Source organism: Embiotoca jacksoni, unplaced genomic scaffold (genome assembly GCF_022577435.1).
Source record: "Embiotoca jacksoni isolate LCO1_2020_lvr unplaced genomic scaffold, fEmbJac1.0.p SCAF_19, whole genome shotgun sequence".
Taxonomy (NCBI): Eukaryota; Metazoa; Chordata; class Actinopteri; family Embiotocidae; genus Embiotoca; species Embiotoca jacksoni.
This window is the reverse complement of record NW_027185329.1, coordinates 3,387,958-3,404,246: the sequence shown is the minus strand read 5'-3', so window position 1 is coordinate 3,404,246 and position 16,289 is coordinate 3,387,958. Positions and strand designations below refer to the sequence as shown.

The following is a 16,289-nucleotide window of genomic DNA, read 5'->3' as shown; positions in this document are numbered from 1 at the left end:
CAGCTCTGTTCAGGGACACGTAAACTATTACAGCCTTTCTGTGCAACTCATTCAAGCTCTCCATCTTCGGGTTGTTGTCTTATTGTTTTGATTGCGTAACAGGACATTTATTAACTTTTGGCTGTTTTTACAAACTGATGGCCCTTTCTCACCTGCTGTATATTTTGTGCAAAGGTTATTGTCGTACTAATCAAAGCCGCCATAGCGAGGAAGTCTTCATAAAATCGAAATTAAAACAATATGTTCAGGATTTTCCATTTTCCGCTGATCTACTTTTCTTCACAGCTTCAAAAAAAAAAAGAAATGGTCCATGTAAATTTCATTTCTTGGCATTTGCATTCGATTTAGTCACATGATTTTACTTAAAGTTGATGAAAAGTGGGCCACAGATGTACACGAGCAAAAAAATATCCAAATTTATATTTAGACACTCAACAGCAATGCTACAGCAAATGCAGTCAGGGCAAAAAAAAAAAGACTCCTATGATGAAACATTCATTGGTGCCTTTCTCAAAAAAGTGTGAAGATTAAAAACCCTATTCAACTCCATATGTTCTGTACAACAACTTAAGTGCATGGCTGCTTTTCCATGCACAAGGTTTAAAACAGAAACCACTCTGTACAAAAATACCACATGTACTGGAACCACAGAAGTCTCACCAGCATACTGATAAAGTCCATCACGGCAAACAGCAGCATTTATCAACTCCCTGTGAATTCCTGACCCGGGAAAAAGGAAGTTCTCACATATGCCAAGTAAATCAGAGCTCAAGGTTCAAACTTCAGAGTATCTCATTGTGTTCAAATGTAGCCTGAAATCACCACTTTAAAATATAGATTTGATTTCCAGGAAATTGCAAATTTCTCTATGGTAATGGTGCTTAACAAAACCTCTGCTGAAGGCATTAAAGCACTAGGTATGCTTCATCAACAAAATATAACTCCTCATTTACAGGCAGGAGAGCTCTTAGATCTCTCCTCCCATCATCACACCAAACCACATGATAGTCAACCTGTAAAACCAGAAGTGATGAGGTTTATGGGAAATGTGGTCATATCATGAGAATTAAACTACAACTGTCAGACCCCTGCATCAGATTGCACAATAATTAACATTATTTAAAAAGCATTTATATTATATCTATATTACAAGTGCAGATTAAACAAAAACACACACATGTCACATTTTTTTATTAAAAAAAAAAAAAAAATGATGCAAAATTGATCATTTCTGATAGCAGCAATCACAAAAAAAACGCTGAAGGGGCTGCTTGCATTGTTTACCAAAAGACATCAAGTGCACATACAGCACTTTACCAACAGCTTCGAGTTGTCCTTAACAACCATGCTGAAGATAAGAACCTGCACAATGCAACCACTTTTGTTTTTTACCACTGACTGCTGAGCGATGTCCATGAAAATGAAACGGGATTCTTTTTTTTCCCCAACAGATATTAACAAGAAACCGCAGATATGAAGGGGGAGGAAGGGCGCTTTGTAATCTGTAAATCCCCACGTCTAGTACAGCCCTTGTTGAGTCACTGGCGTTGATCAATGAGCTACCATATCTTCGCAGATAGCTTATGGTAATTTTGGACTTAAAGACTTTACACATCGTACTTAAATGCACCTTCACATGACTGCCGTGAGGATCCTAGACGGCGGTTGTCTGAGAAGGTTTCTCATTCCCCGCCCAGTTTTTCAGACAGTCCGAGGAGTCCGCAACACATCAATCAGCCAACGTTTAAAGTGCTTAATCCTTATCATCATCATCGCACACAATGGCTCAAGTCGGGGTAAACGGCTGGCTGTGTCTGCTCTAAATAGTGATTGGTCTTGTGAAATTACAGGAAGGACCTTCCTAAACGCTTCACTGTTGCTGTAACACAGTGGTCCTTGTCCACGCTGTAGACACGTCACGCTTCTAGATCATCTGGTTGAACTGGTGAGTGAACTATCAATAGAGAAAAGAAAACATGCTGATGACGTACGAGGTCATCCAAAGTTGACAGTTTCAAAGAAATGTCGGATATGTCAAAATGTTCCCACTGGCTGCGTCACCGCTGCTATTTCGTCTAATGCCTCCATTACTGCCAGCAGCGACGTATTCACAGTTAGACTGAAGCTACTTTGATCGCACCATCATGTGCAAACTGAAGAACGTCCACAAAATAACATTATTCTTCATGTGACCAAAGGCTTATAAATGTTGTGCTGAACAACTGCTAAGTATATACAGCTAATGGGATGTGAATGCGTCAAGGCTGGCCTACATTGAACGGTCACACACAGGAAACCCTAAATGTGATGGCTGACAATCAGCTTTTAGTCACAGACAACTAGGGATGAAATATCAAATTCACAATTCGGTATGCATCTTGATTTCTGAGTCGTGATTTGCTACGTTTTTTTTTTTTTTTTTTTGTCAAAGCAAAGAAAACAACACGACACGACGTGTATTAAAAAAAAAAAGGTAATTCCAATAACAAGGCAATTGCACCCTACAAGAAAAGAGTGCCATGCTTCACGTATTTTTAACAGATAAACTCAAATTTACAAATCGATGCCTCGAATGTTTGAAGAGTAAAAAAAAAAATATCACGACGATAAACAAAAACACGCAAGCAATGAACTGAACGTACTGCTGATTCCCAATGCATGTAAACCATCACTGAACCGAGACTGATAAATACATCACAATATACAATAACATACACAACACAAGCAGCACTCATTCCAAACCTCTAGATCTCCGACTGTACACTCGGGGCTGCAATCACCAATTATTTGTGTTTTCAAAGTAATCTGCAGATTATTTTCGCGATTGTTTGTAAATAAATGCCGACCCCCACCCCCCCAAAAAAAGCCCACGGTGACATCTCCAGGTGATTCACTTTGTCTGAGCAACAGTCCAAAACCCAAAGAGATTCAGTTCACCGTCACGTACAACAAAGAAAAGCATCACATTTTCACATTTGAAGCTGGAAACAAGACGTTTGTAGCATTTGTGCTTAAAAGTGACTATATCCATATTAAATTATCAAAAGAGTTGCTAAATCATTTGTGTCCTTCGACTCATAGTTGCATTTCGACAGTCGACCTCTGCTGCACTGCAGCAAGTTAATCCAATGCAGGCTAAATATTTGCTTGTGTAGATAAAGTAAACATGCAAATGGTGACTTATTTATACATGAATTAAACATCTCGACTGACTTCAGCTGATAAAGAGCCAAAAACCTAACCTGGTGTATAACTGCCAGATTCTGGTATTTATTACTTTCACTAGTTGGAAACAATAGGTGGAGTAGAAACGCCCGAAAACTGCATCGTGCTGATGTCTCGGCTGGCAGATAATCAGGTAACCGTGAGGTAAGTACACCAACGAGGGGAATCCAAGTCAAAGCCATTTTTCATTTTCAATTTCTCAGAGTAAATCCAGACAGATCACAAAACAGTAGGTGGATATAACTGTTTTCCCTTAAGTTTGTGAAAGACTTCGGTATACATATTTGGTGCGTTATTTTTTTGGGGGTATCCTTCCAAGAAAAAACATTATTATAATCATATGTGTAAAAAAATTCCCCAAAATAAGGAAAAGCTAAAGCAGATAATAAACAAACTGCACCCAAAAAGCCTAAAGAGAAAACTTGGAAAAGAAATCCAGTGAGAATCAAATACAGTCTTTTGTCCTGGCAACTGTAATCTAGTTTTGATGCTCTCCGCATTGATTTGGGCCAAAACATAAGCCTTATAATCATAGGGGAAAACCCTGGATATAACTAGTAGCAGATCTGTTTATGAAACTCTTCAAAGCTTTCAGAGCACTAAGATTGTGCAAAAAGGCACATGCTGAATACCAGGAAGATGTCTTCAATTTTTAATGTGAAGTTATATCACATATTTTTCGTAGAGAACTTTTTAAGCTTGAGTGTCAACACTGGCCATAACCAAAAGGAAAATAAGCAGAATAAGTGCAATGTGGCTCAGTGGTAAACACTCTGACGAGCTGAAATTAGAGCTTTTATTTTGTCAACTGGCTCCTGAGCCCGCATCAAATTGAAGGCCAACGGGTAATTATTCCCCGCATGAAGCCTACAAGTCCCACGGTGCCTTTTTTTTTTTTTTTTGGGGGGGGGGGGGGGGGGGGGGGGGATCACTGCCCTGAACAATGGCGACGTAACACGACTGAGGTAAAGCACCGAGTCGTATCATAGACCGAGGCTTTTTATCAAATGGGATGAGCTAATTGGTAATGGAAAAAGACAGAGAGGTAGTTGCATAAAGAGCAAGCAGCAAAAGACAGAGAAACTGCAACACAAAGAGAAAGACGGAGAGAGCAGCCGACTGACTGTCTGCCGTCAGGCGCTCGTGGGAGCTGCCTTTGACTGTACGACTAATGACAACAGCAATAATAACAACACGACTACCGGCGCGCCAAACCGATATCTAACATGTGGCGTTTAAAATGGGTAGCCAGGAGCTGAGCTACAGACGGAGGGACGGACGATTTTGATCAAGGGTGGCACACGACACTTAATTATCAGATGTTTTACTGCTCGGTGACAGCGGATTATTGAGGTTTGCTGCAGCCGTGTCCATAAAAAGATCCCGAATGAGAGCGTAAAAGTCACGGGGGCGTCATCTTAGCTCAACGGTAGTTTACGTAGTGTAATAAACCACACGTATCTACATCCTTTTCCACTTCTTGTATACAGCTGTAGGTTTATTTATATTTCAATAAAGTACAACAAAAAAATTAGCAAACAAAAGCAGGTAATCCATCCAAGTGAGCATTTAATAACCTCTTCTTTTCAGAACGACATCATGATTACTTCTGTCCAGTAAATCGCGTACATGCATTATACTGACACCTGTGATTTTGAATGCATGAACGCTTTATGCTGCAGGCTCCGGCGACAAACACTTCACTACGCACATACAGGTTGTACACGTCCATACAAACGTTTTTTTTTTTTTAAGTACCATTATACTGTTGTCATAGAGAAGTGTGTTTGTGTAGGGGCATAAAATTTTTTTTTTTTAAAATGTCATTTTCAAGGAGAATAACCAAGAAAAGCTGACAGATATGTTGGTGGGTGATGCATTCAAATGTTAAAAGCCATTTCAGGTAAGTGGCCTGCAGCAGCGTGTGATTCGAGACAACGCTACACTGTCAAAATTCATGCGTTACGCAACCGAGTACTAAAATGTACGTGTCCTAACGGAAGTTCACAAATCGAGGACTATTCTGTAAATTCTTCTCTTTTAGTGTACTGAAGCTAAATCCAAAATGTCTTATCAAGCCTTCCTGCAGAAAAGCTTTACATCTGCAAAGTGTACTTTTGGGAATTCACATTCAGACATGAATAATAGAATATATCTCCAGTTATGAAAAGAACAATGTAAACACATAGAAGACATCCAGACGTTATATCAAATGGGCATAAACTAATCGCTGCCTTAGAGGTAGCAATCAATACGGAAACTAATGGTCAGCAGTCATAATAATCGCCAGCAATTATATAAACGCTGCAAATTGTGATTCTCCGAAGTGAATACTGGAGAGCACAGAAAGTTCCCATGTCCTGCTTCCAGAACAAAATGTCAAGGAGTTTTCACAGACGCTACAGTTGCTTTTGCCGTAAAATTCGGTCTTTTATGGCGCGAATGCAGCAACACTGGCATGACGTCGCCACTGCTTATGGAAGAAGAAAAGATATTAAAAGCCAGACACGCTGCCAATAATGTTTCTCCCACATCCCCCTCGCGTACTCCTTCCCGTGTTACCAGGTGATAAGCCATACGGGAGTTAATAAACATCACGGCATTACCTTCCAGCTGATATTAAGGTCAGACAAATGCCCCTCAACAAACTTTTCCATTAGGCCGGTCGCATTAAGACGGCTTTTAATTACTTTTAATTAACCATGCGGGTCACTTATGTGCGATGGGGGCAAATGAGCGGCGCAATCGCAAATTAGAAAGAGGCTACCGTTTCTAAACGGGCATCAACTCTCGGTGGTGCTCTTTTAAAAAAAAAAAAAAAAGGCAGAAATTTATCTCAGTCCAGGGAGGACTCAGTGAGGAGGACAGGGAGTTCAGAAACACCTTGATTAAACTCAGGCTCTACGGTGAAATCAACACAGTTGAACAACTGCGTGACTAATCTCATGACACGCACTTATTCATCCATTCACATGGACATGCCCTTCCTCACATGCTCACACGTTACTCCCAGTCACAACACTCTGTACATCAATGCAGATCCTTCCTAAAAAAATTTTAAAAACACACACACACACAACTTTGACAAACAGGAAACGACCACAACCCCCCGCTGTGAATCACAGCCTGTACTGACAACATTAGTTAAAATCAGAATCAGGCAGGACTCATTTTTTTCCGGACACGGACCATTATTGTGGTTCAGCTGCTCTGCTGATGCCTCCCAATGCGTCACCACGCAGCCATGTTTGTAGGCAAACAACAGGTGATGGCAGCACAAACAGGATGCTCTCTCTCTCTCTCTCTCTCTCTCTCTCTGTGTGTGTGTGTGTGTGTGTGTGTGTGTGTCTAATGTGGTTAGTTGCATTTTAGCCAGAACATGCAGATTTATCCCAGGTAAATAAATCAACAGGGGAGATCAAATAAAATTAAATAAAATAAAATAAAATTAAATAACTCAGGGTAACGTCTAACCACCTATTAAATTTAGTTTGTGTGTGTGTTTTTGTGTGTGTGTGTGTGTGTGTGTGCTCTTGACACAAATAAATAATTCAATATTAAATAACCAATAAAAGTCTGTTTAAAGTGTTTTAACACCAGAGTTAGAAACGCTGTTTAACTTTGCCCAGTTTGACGTCATCAGCCTGTTAGCGCGTGTTAAGTTACTTTTTAACTTCCAGGTACATTTTTTTATTATTATTATTATTATTATTGCGGAAAAAACATTTCAACAGCGAATTTAATATCAACAAACTTTAACCAAACTCGGATATAAACTAGTCAGCTTTTTTTTTTTTTATTTATTTTTTAATTTAAATTTTTTTTTACCAGCTAATTAACGATAGCCAGCTGGTAGGTGTTAGCTAACGCAACCTGTACCTGACAACAACAACAACAACAACAACAACAATGTTTGGGACAACATCGATAAACATAATTGGCGGCGTTAGCTCGCTAAATTTGACACGAATAAAAGTTCAATGGAGGAATCTTTGCGTCGTGTTGCGAGGCGAACTAATGGAGGTGAGCGCTGCGAGAAAGGTAGGAGAGCATTTTTATTTGTTTGTTTCTGTTTTTGTTTCTGTTGTTTTGTTTGTTTTTACCAGCTGCTGTCGGATCCACCGAAGCATCCTCGCTGAATTCGGTCCAAGTAGCCCGCACAGCCGCTAGCCCGGCGCTAGCAACTAGCTACTCCGACACAACCGTCCCGAAACATGAAGATCTCCCCCCGGAGTCGAGTCTCCTCAGGGCGCATCACCGCGGCGCATTCAGGCGGAGGAACGGTGCCAAACAACACATCCGGTCTCTCCCATTCCGCGGTAATTTCGGGCAAACGGATCCCGGTAAAAGTGACAGACGGCTGACCACGGAGTCCCAGCGAGCTACGTTGCTACATCTCTGCTCTGCCACGATCACTTTCCTCCTGCCAGCGAACACAAGTACAGTCTGAGAGGAGACGGCTGCTCTCCGGCGGCCTGACGACGCCCCCTGCCTGCCTGGGCTCACTCATGTAAAGGAGGGAGGAGAGGAGAGGAGGGAGAGAGAGGAGGGAGGAGGAGGAGAGGAGGGGGGGGAGAGGAGGGGGGGGGGGAGGGAGGGAGGGAGGGGAGAGAGAGAGAAAGAAAGAAAGAAAGAAAGAAAGAAAGAAAGAAAGAAAGAAAGAAAGAAAGAAAGAAAGAAAAAGAAAGAAAGAAAGAAAGAAAGAAAAAGAGAGAGAAAGAAAGAAAGAAAGAAAAAGAGAAACAAAGAAAGAAAGAAAGAAAGAAAAAGAAAGAAAAAGAGAGAAAGAAAGAAAGAAAGAAAGAAAAAGAGAAAGAAAGAAAGAAAGAAAGAAAGAAAGAAAGAAAGAAAGAAAAAGAGAAAGAAAAAGAGAAAGAAAGAAAGAAAGAAAGAAAGAAAAAGAAAGAAAAAGAGAGAGAAAGAAAGAAAGAAAGAAAGAAAGAAAGAGAGAAAGAAAGAAAAAGAGAAAGAAAGAAAGAAAGAAAGAAAAAGAGAAAGGAAGAAAGAAAGAAAAAGAAAGAAAAAGAGAAAGAAAGAAAGAAAGAAAGAAAGAAAGAAAGAAAGAAAGAAAAAGAGAGAGAAAGAAAGAAAGAAAGAAAGAAAGAAAGAAAGAGAGAAAGAAAGAAAAAGAGAAAGAAAGAAAGAAAGAAAGAAAGAAAAAGAGAGAGAAAGAAAGAAAGAAAGAAAGAAAGAAAGAAAGAAAGAGAGAAAGAAAGAAAAAGAGAAAGAAAGAAAGAAAGAAAGAAAAAGAGAAAGAAAGAAAGAAAGAAAAAGAAAGAAAAAGAGAAAGAAAGAAAGAAAGAAAGAAAGAAAAAGAGAGAGAAAGAAAGAAAGAAAGAAAGAAAGAAAGAAAGAAAGAAAGAAAGAAAGAAAGAAAAAGAGAAAGAAAAAGAGAAAGAAAGAAAGAAAGAAAGAAAAAGAAAGAAAAAGAGAGAGAAAGAAAGAAAGAAAGAAAGAAAGAAAGAGAGAAAGAAAGAAAAAGAGAAAGAAAGAAAGAAAGAAAGAAAAAGAGAAAGAAAGAAAGAAAGAAAAAGAAAGAAAAAGAGAAAGAAAGAAAGAAAGAAAGAAAGAAAGAAAGAAAGAAAGAAAGAAAAAGAGAGAGAAAGAAAGAAAGAAAGAAAGAAAGAAAGAAAGAAAGAAAGAGAGAAAGAAAGAAAAAGAGAAAGAAAGAAAGAAAGAAAGAAAGAAAAAGAGAGAGAAAGAAAGAAAGAAAGAAAGAAAGAAAGAAAGAGAGAAAGAAAGAAAAAGAGAAAGAAAGAAAGAAAGAAAGAAAGAAAGAAAGAAAAAGAGAAAGAAAGAAAGAAAGAAAAAGAAAGAAAAAGAGAGAAAGAAAGAAAGAAAGAAAGAAAGAAAAAGAGAGAGAAAGAAAGAAAGAAAGAAAGAAAGAAAGAAAGAAAGAAAGAGAGAAAGAAAGAAAAAGAGAAAGAAAGAAAGAAAGAAAGAAAAAGAGAAAGAAAGAAAGAAAGAAAAAGAAAGAAAAAGAGAAAGAAAGAAAGAAAGAAAGAAAGAAAGAAAGAAAGAAAGAAAGAAAGAAAGAAAGAAAAAGAGAGAGAAAGAAAGAAAGAAAGAAAGAAAGAAAGAAAGAAAGAAAGAGAGAAAGAAGAAAAAGAGAAAGAAAGAAAGAAGAAAGAAAGAGAGAGAAGAAAGAAAGAAAGAAAGAAGAAAGAAAGAAAGAGAGAAAGAAAGAAAGAAGAAGAAAGAAAGAAAGAAAGAAAGAAAGAAAGAGAAAGAAAGAAAGAAAGAAAAAGAAAGAAAAAGAGAAAGAAAGAAAGAAAGAAAGAAAGAAAAAGAGAGAGAAAGAAAGAAAGAAAGAAAGAAAGAAAGAAAGAAAGAAAGAGAGAAAGAAAGAAAAAGAGAAAGAAAGAAAGAAAGAAAGAAAAAGAGAAAGAAAGAAAGAAAGAAAGAAAGAAAGAAAGAAAGAAAGAAAAAGAGAAAGAAAGAAAGAAAGAAAAAGAAAGAAAAAGAAAGAAAAAGAGAGAAAGAAAGAAAGAAAGAAAGAAAAAGAGAGAGAAAGAAAGAAAGAAAGAAAGAAGGAAAGATAGAGAAAGAGAGAGAGAGAGAGAGAGAGAGAGAGAGAGAGAAAGAGAGGAAGAAAATGAAAGAAAGAACGAATGATCGATCGATTGTAATTTATTACATTTAATGATTGCAAAAAATAACCTTTATAATGATAATAAAACTTTTCCAAACAGAATTTCAAAGTGCTTTACAAGACAAAAAAAAAGAAAGGCATCAATTACAAAATATATATACAATGACAAAAGTCATGGATCATGTAATAATCTAAATGTAAAATATGCTTAGAGAAAAAAAAAAAAGCAATTCATTAGTGACATTTAAAAATATACTTTAATTTGGAATATTGAACTATAAATGTCAGTGTCAATAAAATTGAGTGAAATTCGTATGAGTAATTGCTGTTCCACTTATTCATGTTAAACTTCCTCATCTTCATATGCTGAGTGGTCCCGGATATAAACCGGATATACATGTATACCAAGTTGCAGTGCTATTAAATTGCAGAGTTCACCTCGATGCAAACTGCCGGTACTGTAGACATCAAAATGTGATAAGACAGGGCTCTGAGTCACTGCTTACTCAGCATTTTTTTTTTTTTTTTTCATACTGAATACTGTTTGACATGGAGCCAACAAGTCGGAGACTTGCACGTCTTAAGCCAGAGAGAATTTGTTCTTCTGGGACGAATCCAAACTGAACCTGCTGATAAACTAGTCCTCTTTCTTTTTGCATTTTTTTTTTTTTTAATCTCTTTCCTGTGAACCTCTTGGCGATGCTCTCCGGGGCTCTTGCTCTTCCAGGACTTCTCTTGCAAGTCATCTCACATAGAGTGAGGTCATCTTAATATTAGTGGCTCCTTCCCTGCGACGAACCCATTCCTGTTCCCTCCCTCCTTTGCGGACTTGGCTGCGGTACAACCCGATCGGTCGATAATGTATCAGAACATATGACGGCTGGAGGTCGACAAAAGTTCAGACGTTTGAAAATCTCAGTAAATATCTGCACCGTAAGCTTTTTAACTGGATTCAGTATATTATGATCGAAAACATCAAGATGAAATTCCCATCAGTGGAAGGAGAAGGAAAATGCAAATGATAATGATCCTGTGTAATCAATGTGTTCCAGCAGCTATATTTGGAGCAGAACAGCTGCAGCTGTCGAAGCTCTTCTTCTTCTTCTTCTTCTTCTTCTTCTTCTTCTTCTTCTTCTTCTTCTTCTTCTTCTTCTTCTTCTTCCCGTCCGCCTGTGAAAGTGAAGCATGTATTTTTGCGTGTTTCCGCATCCTTCCACGCGAGCTCGCCTTCACTCTTTGAGGAGCAAGTGTGACTCAACTGTCTCGTGACACAAATACCCCTCCGACTGGCCTCTCCATCATGAAATCCCTTAAAAAATAAAAAAAAAATAAAAAAACAGAAAATACATTGAAGCTAAGCCAAAAGCCGCCAATATGCATTTATCTCCAGGATTAAGACGGCTTTAGGCCACTCTGCAAGTCAGCAGAGTGCAGCTCCGACTGTGCCACAGTGTTTGCACCATCTTGGGTTCAAGGCCCCTCTCATCCGTCACACACAATAACCAGTGCCTCATTGTGGTTGTTTTTTTTTTTCTGCTTTGCAACCAAGTAAAAGCAGAAATATTATAAAGTAATCTTAGAAAGACAGATTTAAAACTGCAAATCCAGTGGATAATCCGCTATCTGTCTGCTTGTACGTGAGCCGCAGAGCCCGGTGGTTTTCACCCATTGTGACTGTCAGGGAAATCTCTTTCGCTGACTTACATAATGCCACTGCAGCAGCCGCAGCAACATCTGGGAGCTCCAGCCTCACAGCTGGACTGGAGACAGTATGCTAGCTTTTAATGCGAGAGGTTGGCAGGGACGTAAATATTAATGGCGTTAAAGTGGAAACCGCACATTTGGAAACGCTAACTTTTTCAGGGACTGGGAAATTCCTCCCCAGATAAATCTGCAGGGACAAGACTTTTTTTTTTTTTTTTGGAAACCAGAACAAATCGTCTGGAATACACACTATTTGTTTGCACTCCACAAAATGTGTGCATAAGCTGATGTCATAACGACATGATGCATAATTCAGATCATGCAGACATGCACAGCGGCTGCCGGTTCAAGAGTCTGCTTAACGCCCCCCCCTCTTTGAACCTGAGACAGGAGCACGGTGGCCAGTGATCCATAACGGCCTCAGCGTCTGTCATAGGAATGGATGGCGAGGCACCAGATAATGTCTGGCTGCCTTCCCAGCTTTGTATTGAATTGAACTTATACTGTAATCTTGTGCTCGTCATAAAGCTTTCCGTTCTGCACAGAATCCCTTTTCCTGCCTGTGTGGCCCACTGGTTACACATATTCTTTATGTAGAAGTCACGTTAGATATTTTGTACAGTGTAATTTAACTGTGGCTGAAAACATAGACATATTCCTGCTTTTAGAGCGTACAACAATATGTCCACATTACAAATAAATAATAGTAAAAAAAAAAGAAGTGTGTTGCAGTGGAAGATTCAAACCACACACAGCTGTGTAGAAATTCTCCATGAAAAATTAAAGTAAAAGTGAAGGGTACATATTAGGGTTATATATCATACAATATAGGCTTGTTAACATGCAAGCAGTTCTTTAATATAATGTCATTTTTATCTCGTGCGTCATTTAACTGTAGCGCAGCTTTAAAGATCAGTGAAGCAAGAAAGGCCTCACTGATGTATTATGATGAATACACGAGATTCCCGTGTTTTCCACACGGGACACATGTTTTATCTCCACGCTGCAACATACGATAAATTGAGGAAAACAAGTGGAAAAGTTTTCATACGGGGAATCTACATTGGCTTCACATTACACCATGAAAACGCTACAAAACTACACATTTCCCATGCACGGGCCACACATATGTCTCAGATGTGCAAAACCACACGCGTGTGCGGTCACGTGAGATTTTGCACATGTAAAACGGTGTCTGTGTCCCCCCCCCCCCCCCAAAAAAAAAAAAATGGTGCACATCAGTTTCCTTTATATCCAATGCGAGCTGTGCTGAAGCGTGACTCCCCTCTCTCCTCTCCTGGTCAGTGACAGTATTGAACTGACTTCATTCATCAGGCCTGTTTAACCGTGCCGAGGCTGATCCTCTTGGTAAATACACCAGCACTAAGTGGCTTTCAATCATTACCCGCCGAGTATCCCTAATAGTACTAATAGGCTTAGGACCTAATAGTACTAATAGGCTTAGGAAGGACCCTCGCTCTCTCTCTGTGTAATGGATGCTCGCTCAGGCTTCTAGAGAACCACTTTGCATGTCTGTATATCAGAGTCTGTCTCCATGTGTTAGTATAAATATCTATCTCACTGAGCGGACGAGGACTCCGGGGAGCCCGACTGAAACAGTCGTCCTGCCTCTTAGGGAAATAGAAAATAAATGGATTGGCTTTTATACTGGAGGGCTGACTCAATACTAAATGACCATTAGTGGAGAGAGAAAAAAAAAAAGACTGCTTTCAAATCAGGACAAGGATGACAAAAGGAAGTGGTTTAGTGCAGTTTTTGGTTTTTTTTAGATACTGAACAATAAACAAACAAAAAAAAAAATCCAGAGAGGCAGCAGAGGGTGTAAAAGTTCATTCTTCTCTGTATGTTGTATTGATAATAATTGAGGTTCTTTTTTATTTTAATAAGTCACCACAGTAAAAGCTGTGTTGGAGACCTGATGTGTGGTGTGAGTCTCCCTCTTGAGGACAAGCTGAGGTGTTGCAAATTAAAGACCCAATTTAGAGCAATGCAATAATGCAATCAAATGGAAAATTGACATTAAGAGCATCACACTTCATTTGCAAATGATTTTCGGATACGTGTGCACATTTTTGTTTTTGGTTGCAGCTTTTCATCAGACCACTGAATCACTGCAGTTCTACTATTTTGTGTTTATGTGTTTGCGTTCTAAGTGTGTGTTATTGAGTGTGTGTGTGTGTGTGTGTGTGTGTGTGTGTGTGTGTGGCCAGGTGGGTGGTTTTGGGTTTCCTAAGGAGCTACCAGTTCTTCACCTAACACCCCGACCTCCTTAGTCTGTGACCCGGAGAGACCAGGGGGAAGGCAGCTCTTCATCCACTTCACTAGACCTGGTCATGGATGACAAACAATGTGTGTGTGTGTGTGTGTGTGTGTGTGTGTGTGTGTGTGTGTGTGTGTGTGTGTGTGTGTGTGTGTGGGTAAAATGCATCACCGTTGAATGAACCCGAGATTCTTAATAAATAATCCACGTAGAGTGCAGAAGGTTTTCCTTTCACAGAGGAGCGACAGCGAAGCCAGAAGGAAGGCAGGAGAGAGTTGTTTCTCTCTCTGAATAAAGTTTTTTAAGAAAAAGATAAAAGATGCGTTCTTAAAGATGCCATTTTATTTCCAACTCAACAAGAAAATTAGAGTCTTAAGAGGAAGAATACAGCTTTAAAAAGCTACGGGATGTTCAGCGCACACGTGGTGATGGTGAAGGTTTGCTTTCCCAAAGCCCATCAGCTTCTCGTCTGCTTAGTCTGATTTTTAATGTTGAAGAAAACAAAATGAAAGCAGATTTAGTTCTTTTTTTTTGTTCTCTACTTTGATCCATTTCTTATTCTTAGATGAGTAAACTGCACTCACCATTTTGAGTGCATAAGTGCGTTCACAAAGTGAAGTACAAAAACATGCAGTGGGCTACAAGTCCCCGGATGATGCACTTAAAACAGTCCAAAAATAAAGAAGTATGAAACGCTGGACAGTTTTCACCCGAAACGGTCGCTATCTTGGCTACGTAGAGGAAGGGGGCGGGGCCACCGACGTAAAGATTTTCAAATTAAGGCGTCTGAGGAAACTTCAGCTCCAGCAACAAAAGTTTGTCTTTTTTTTACAGAAGAATCAGTGTGTTTATTGAGTGTGTTAAACAGAAAAAAACACGTTAATTTCGGGGTAAAATAATTAAAACTGCAGATATTTGGTGGGTGATGCATTCAAATTCCTGCACTACACAAGTAAGAGTCCCAACATGTAAGAGCACTATTTGTTAGTGTACTACAGGAAGTATGTCTTTTAAAACACAGCAAGTAACTACGAGGGTCCGTGATGTTGTTGGGCATCAAATAAGGTGAAAGTTTAATACAGTTACTGGGATGTTACAGTTGATCTATTGACGTAATATTACAGGAGATTTACTCATTATCATCCAGTGTCAGTCCACAAGTTTTCTCCATTGCAACACATTTGTTGCAATCTGTTGTTCGGACTTGAATTTCAGAGATAATTTGTGATTTTGTTTTGGTGATAAAATCTCCTGATACTAAATCATGTGGCAGCAGCTGCTGCAGCACAGCCACCCACAGAGAAACTGAACTGTTCGGTGTCTCATGTCACGAGGTTCCCTCTTGAGTAAGATGGTGTGTGTGTGTGTGTGTGTGTGTGTGTGTGTGTGTGTGTGTGTGTGTGTGTGTGTGTGTGTGTGGGTAGTTAGTTTTCTGCTTTCCGATCTGCTTCGTTTCTACCGAGGCAAGCAGCTGCTTGAAAATGTAAAAACCCTCTCGCCCCTCCATCATTCTGACACGCACAAACACACTCTCAGGGAAGTTTGGTTAGAGGAGCTACGGATGAAATCCTGTGTGTGAAGTTAGTTCACAAAAAAAAAAAGGAGATGCAGTGACAGAGATGTGTCAATACAAAAAAAAAAAAAAAAAAAAAAAAAAAAATTGTATAAATGAAGTACAAATTAACATCATATTTACATAAATTCAAATATTCAGAGCTTGGTTTACATGCAGTTTTGTGTGTCAAAAAAGAAAGAAGAAAAATAAAAAAAATCAAAGCCTGTGCCGCTCATTTCGTTATGAAGAGAACTTTGAACAAAATTTTGTGGGGGGGGCGGAAAAAAAAAAAAGGAAGACTTTATATGAAATTTGCTGAAGTCATTGGCTCGGAGCGAAGCCACTGATGACTTGGGAAAGAACCTGCATTCAAGAAGGTGTCTGAAACAATAAACCCACCTGTGTCAACCACACACGTATCGCCCTCTCGATGAGGCGTATATGTTTTGTATTAAGTTACTGTGGTAACCCTTGCCCATTTTGCGTGTGTTTGACGTTGCTGTGGCGACGCGTGACCCTGGCGATCTTGGCCTTTCGGGGGGGGGGGGGCCTATCCGCCCTCCGTCTCTCGGCTGCCCGGCTCGTGGCTGACTGAGCGGCAGCTGGTTCGGACGGGTGTGTCCCTATGAGTTCAGACACGCTCAGCGGCATCTTGGTTTGTTTTAGCTGACGGTTAGCTTAGCGTTAAGTTGTTTCTACTCTGCCAGCAGAGGAAGACGTTCCCCTTCTTTGACTGGATAAATATTCGACCGCAGCACGTTTTAAAAGCTGATCACGAGTTTTGTGTTTAAAAAGATCATTTGCAAAGTAACAACAATTGCTCACATTGAAGTGGTGAAGTGGTGAAGCATGAAAAGAAGGAACATTTTCCTCTAAATTATAACTTGTGGAAAAGCTAAATCCATTTATGTGGCTTACTTTCCATGACTGCG

The 16,289-nt window shown here is 39.4% G+C and overlaps 1 protein-coding gene across 4 annotated transcripts in view; it reads right to left on the bottom strand.

The window, feature by feature from the left end:
- The window catches only part of atp11b (ATPase phospholipid transporting 11B), a 50,620-nt gene extending 42,921 nt beyond the window's left edge, over nucleotides 1-7,699 (bottom strand). The window contains exon 1 of one of the 4 annotated variants that reach the window (XR_011178403.1): nucleotides 7,329-7,699. Coding sequence is in view for 3 of the 4 variants with exons in the window: in XM_069153033.1 (XP_069009134.1) it covers nucleotides 7,329-7,355 (27 nt within the window). In the remaining variant the exon portion in view is untranslated. The remainder of the gene's footprint in view (nucleotides 1-7,328) is intronic. The other 3 variants (XM_069153033.1, XM_069153035.1, XM_069153034.1) reach the window with 3 other exon arrangements.
- Nucleotides 7,700-16,289: the final 8,590 nt, after the last annotated feature.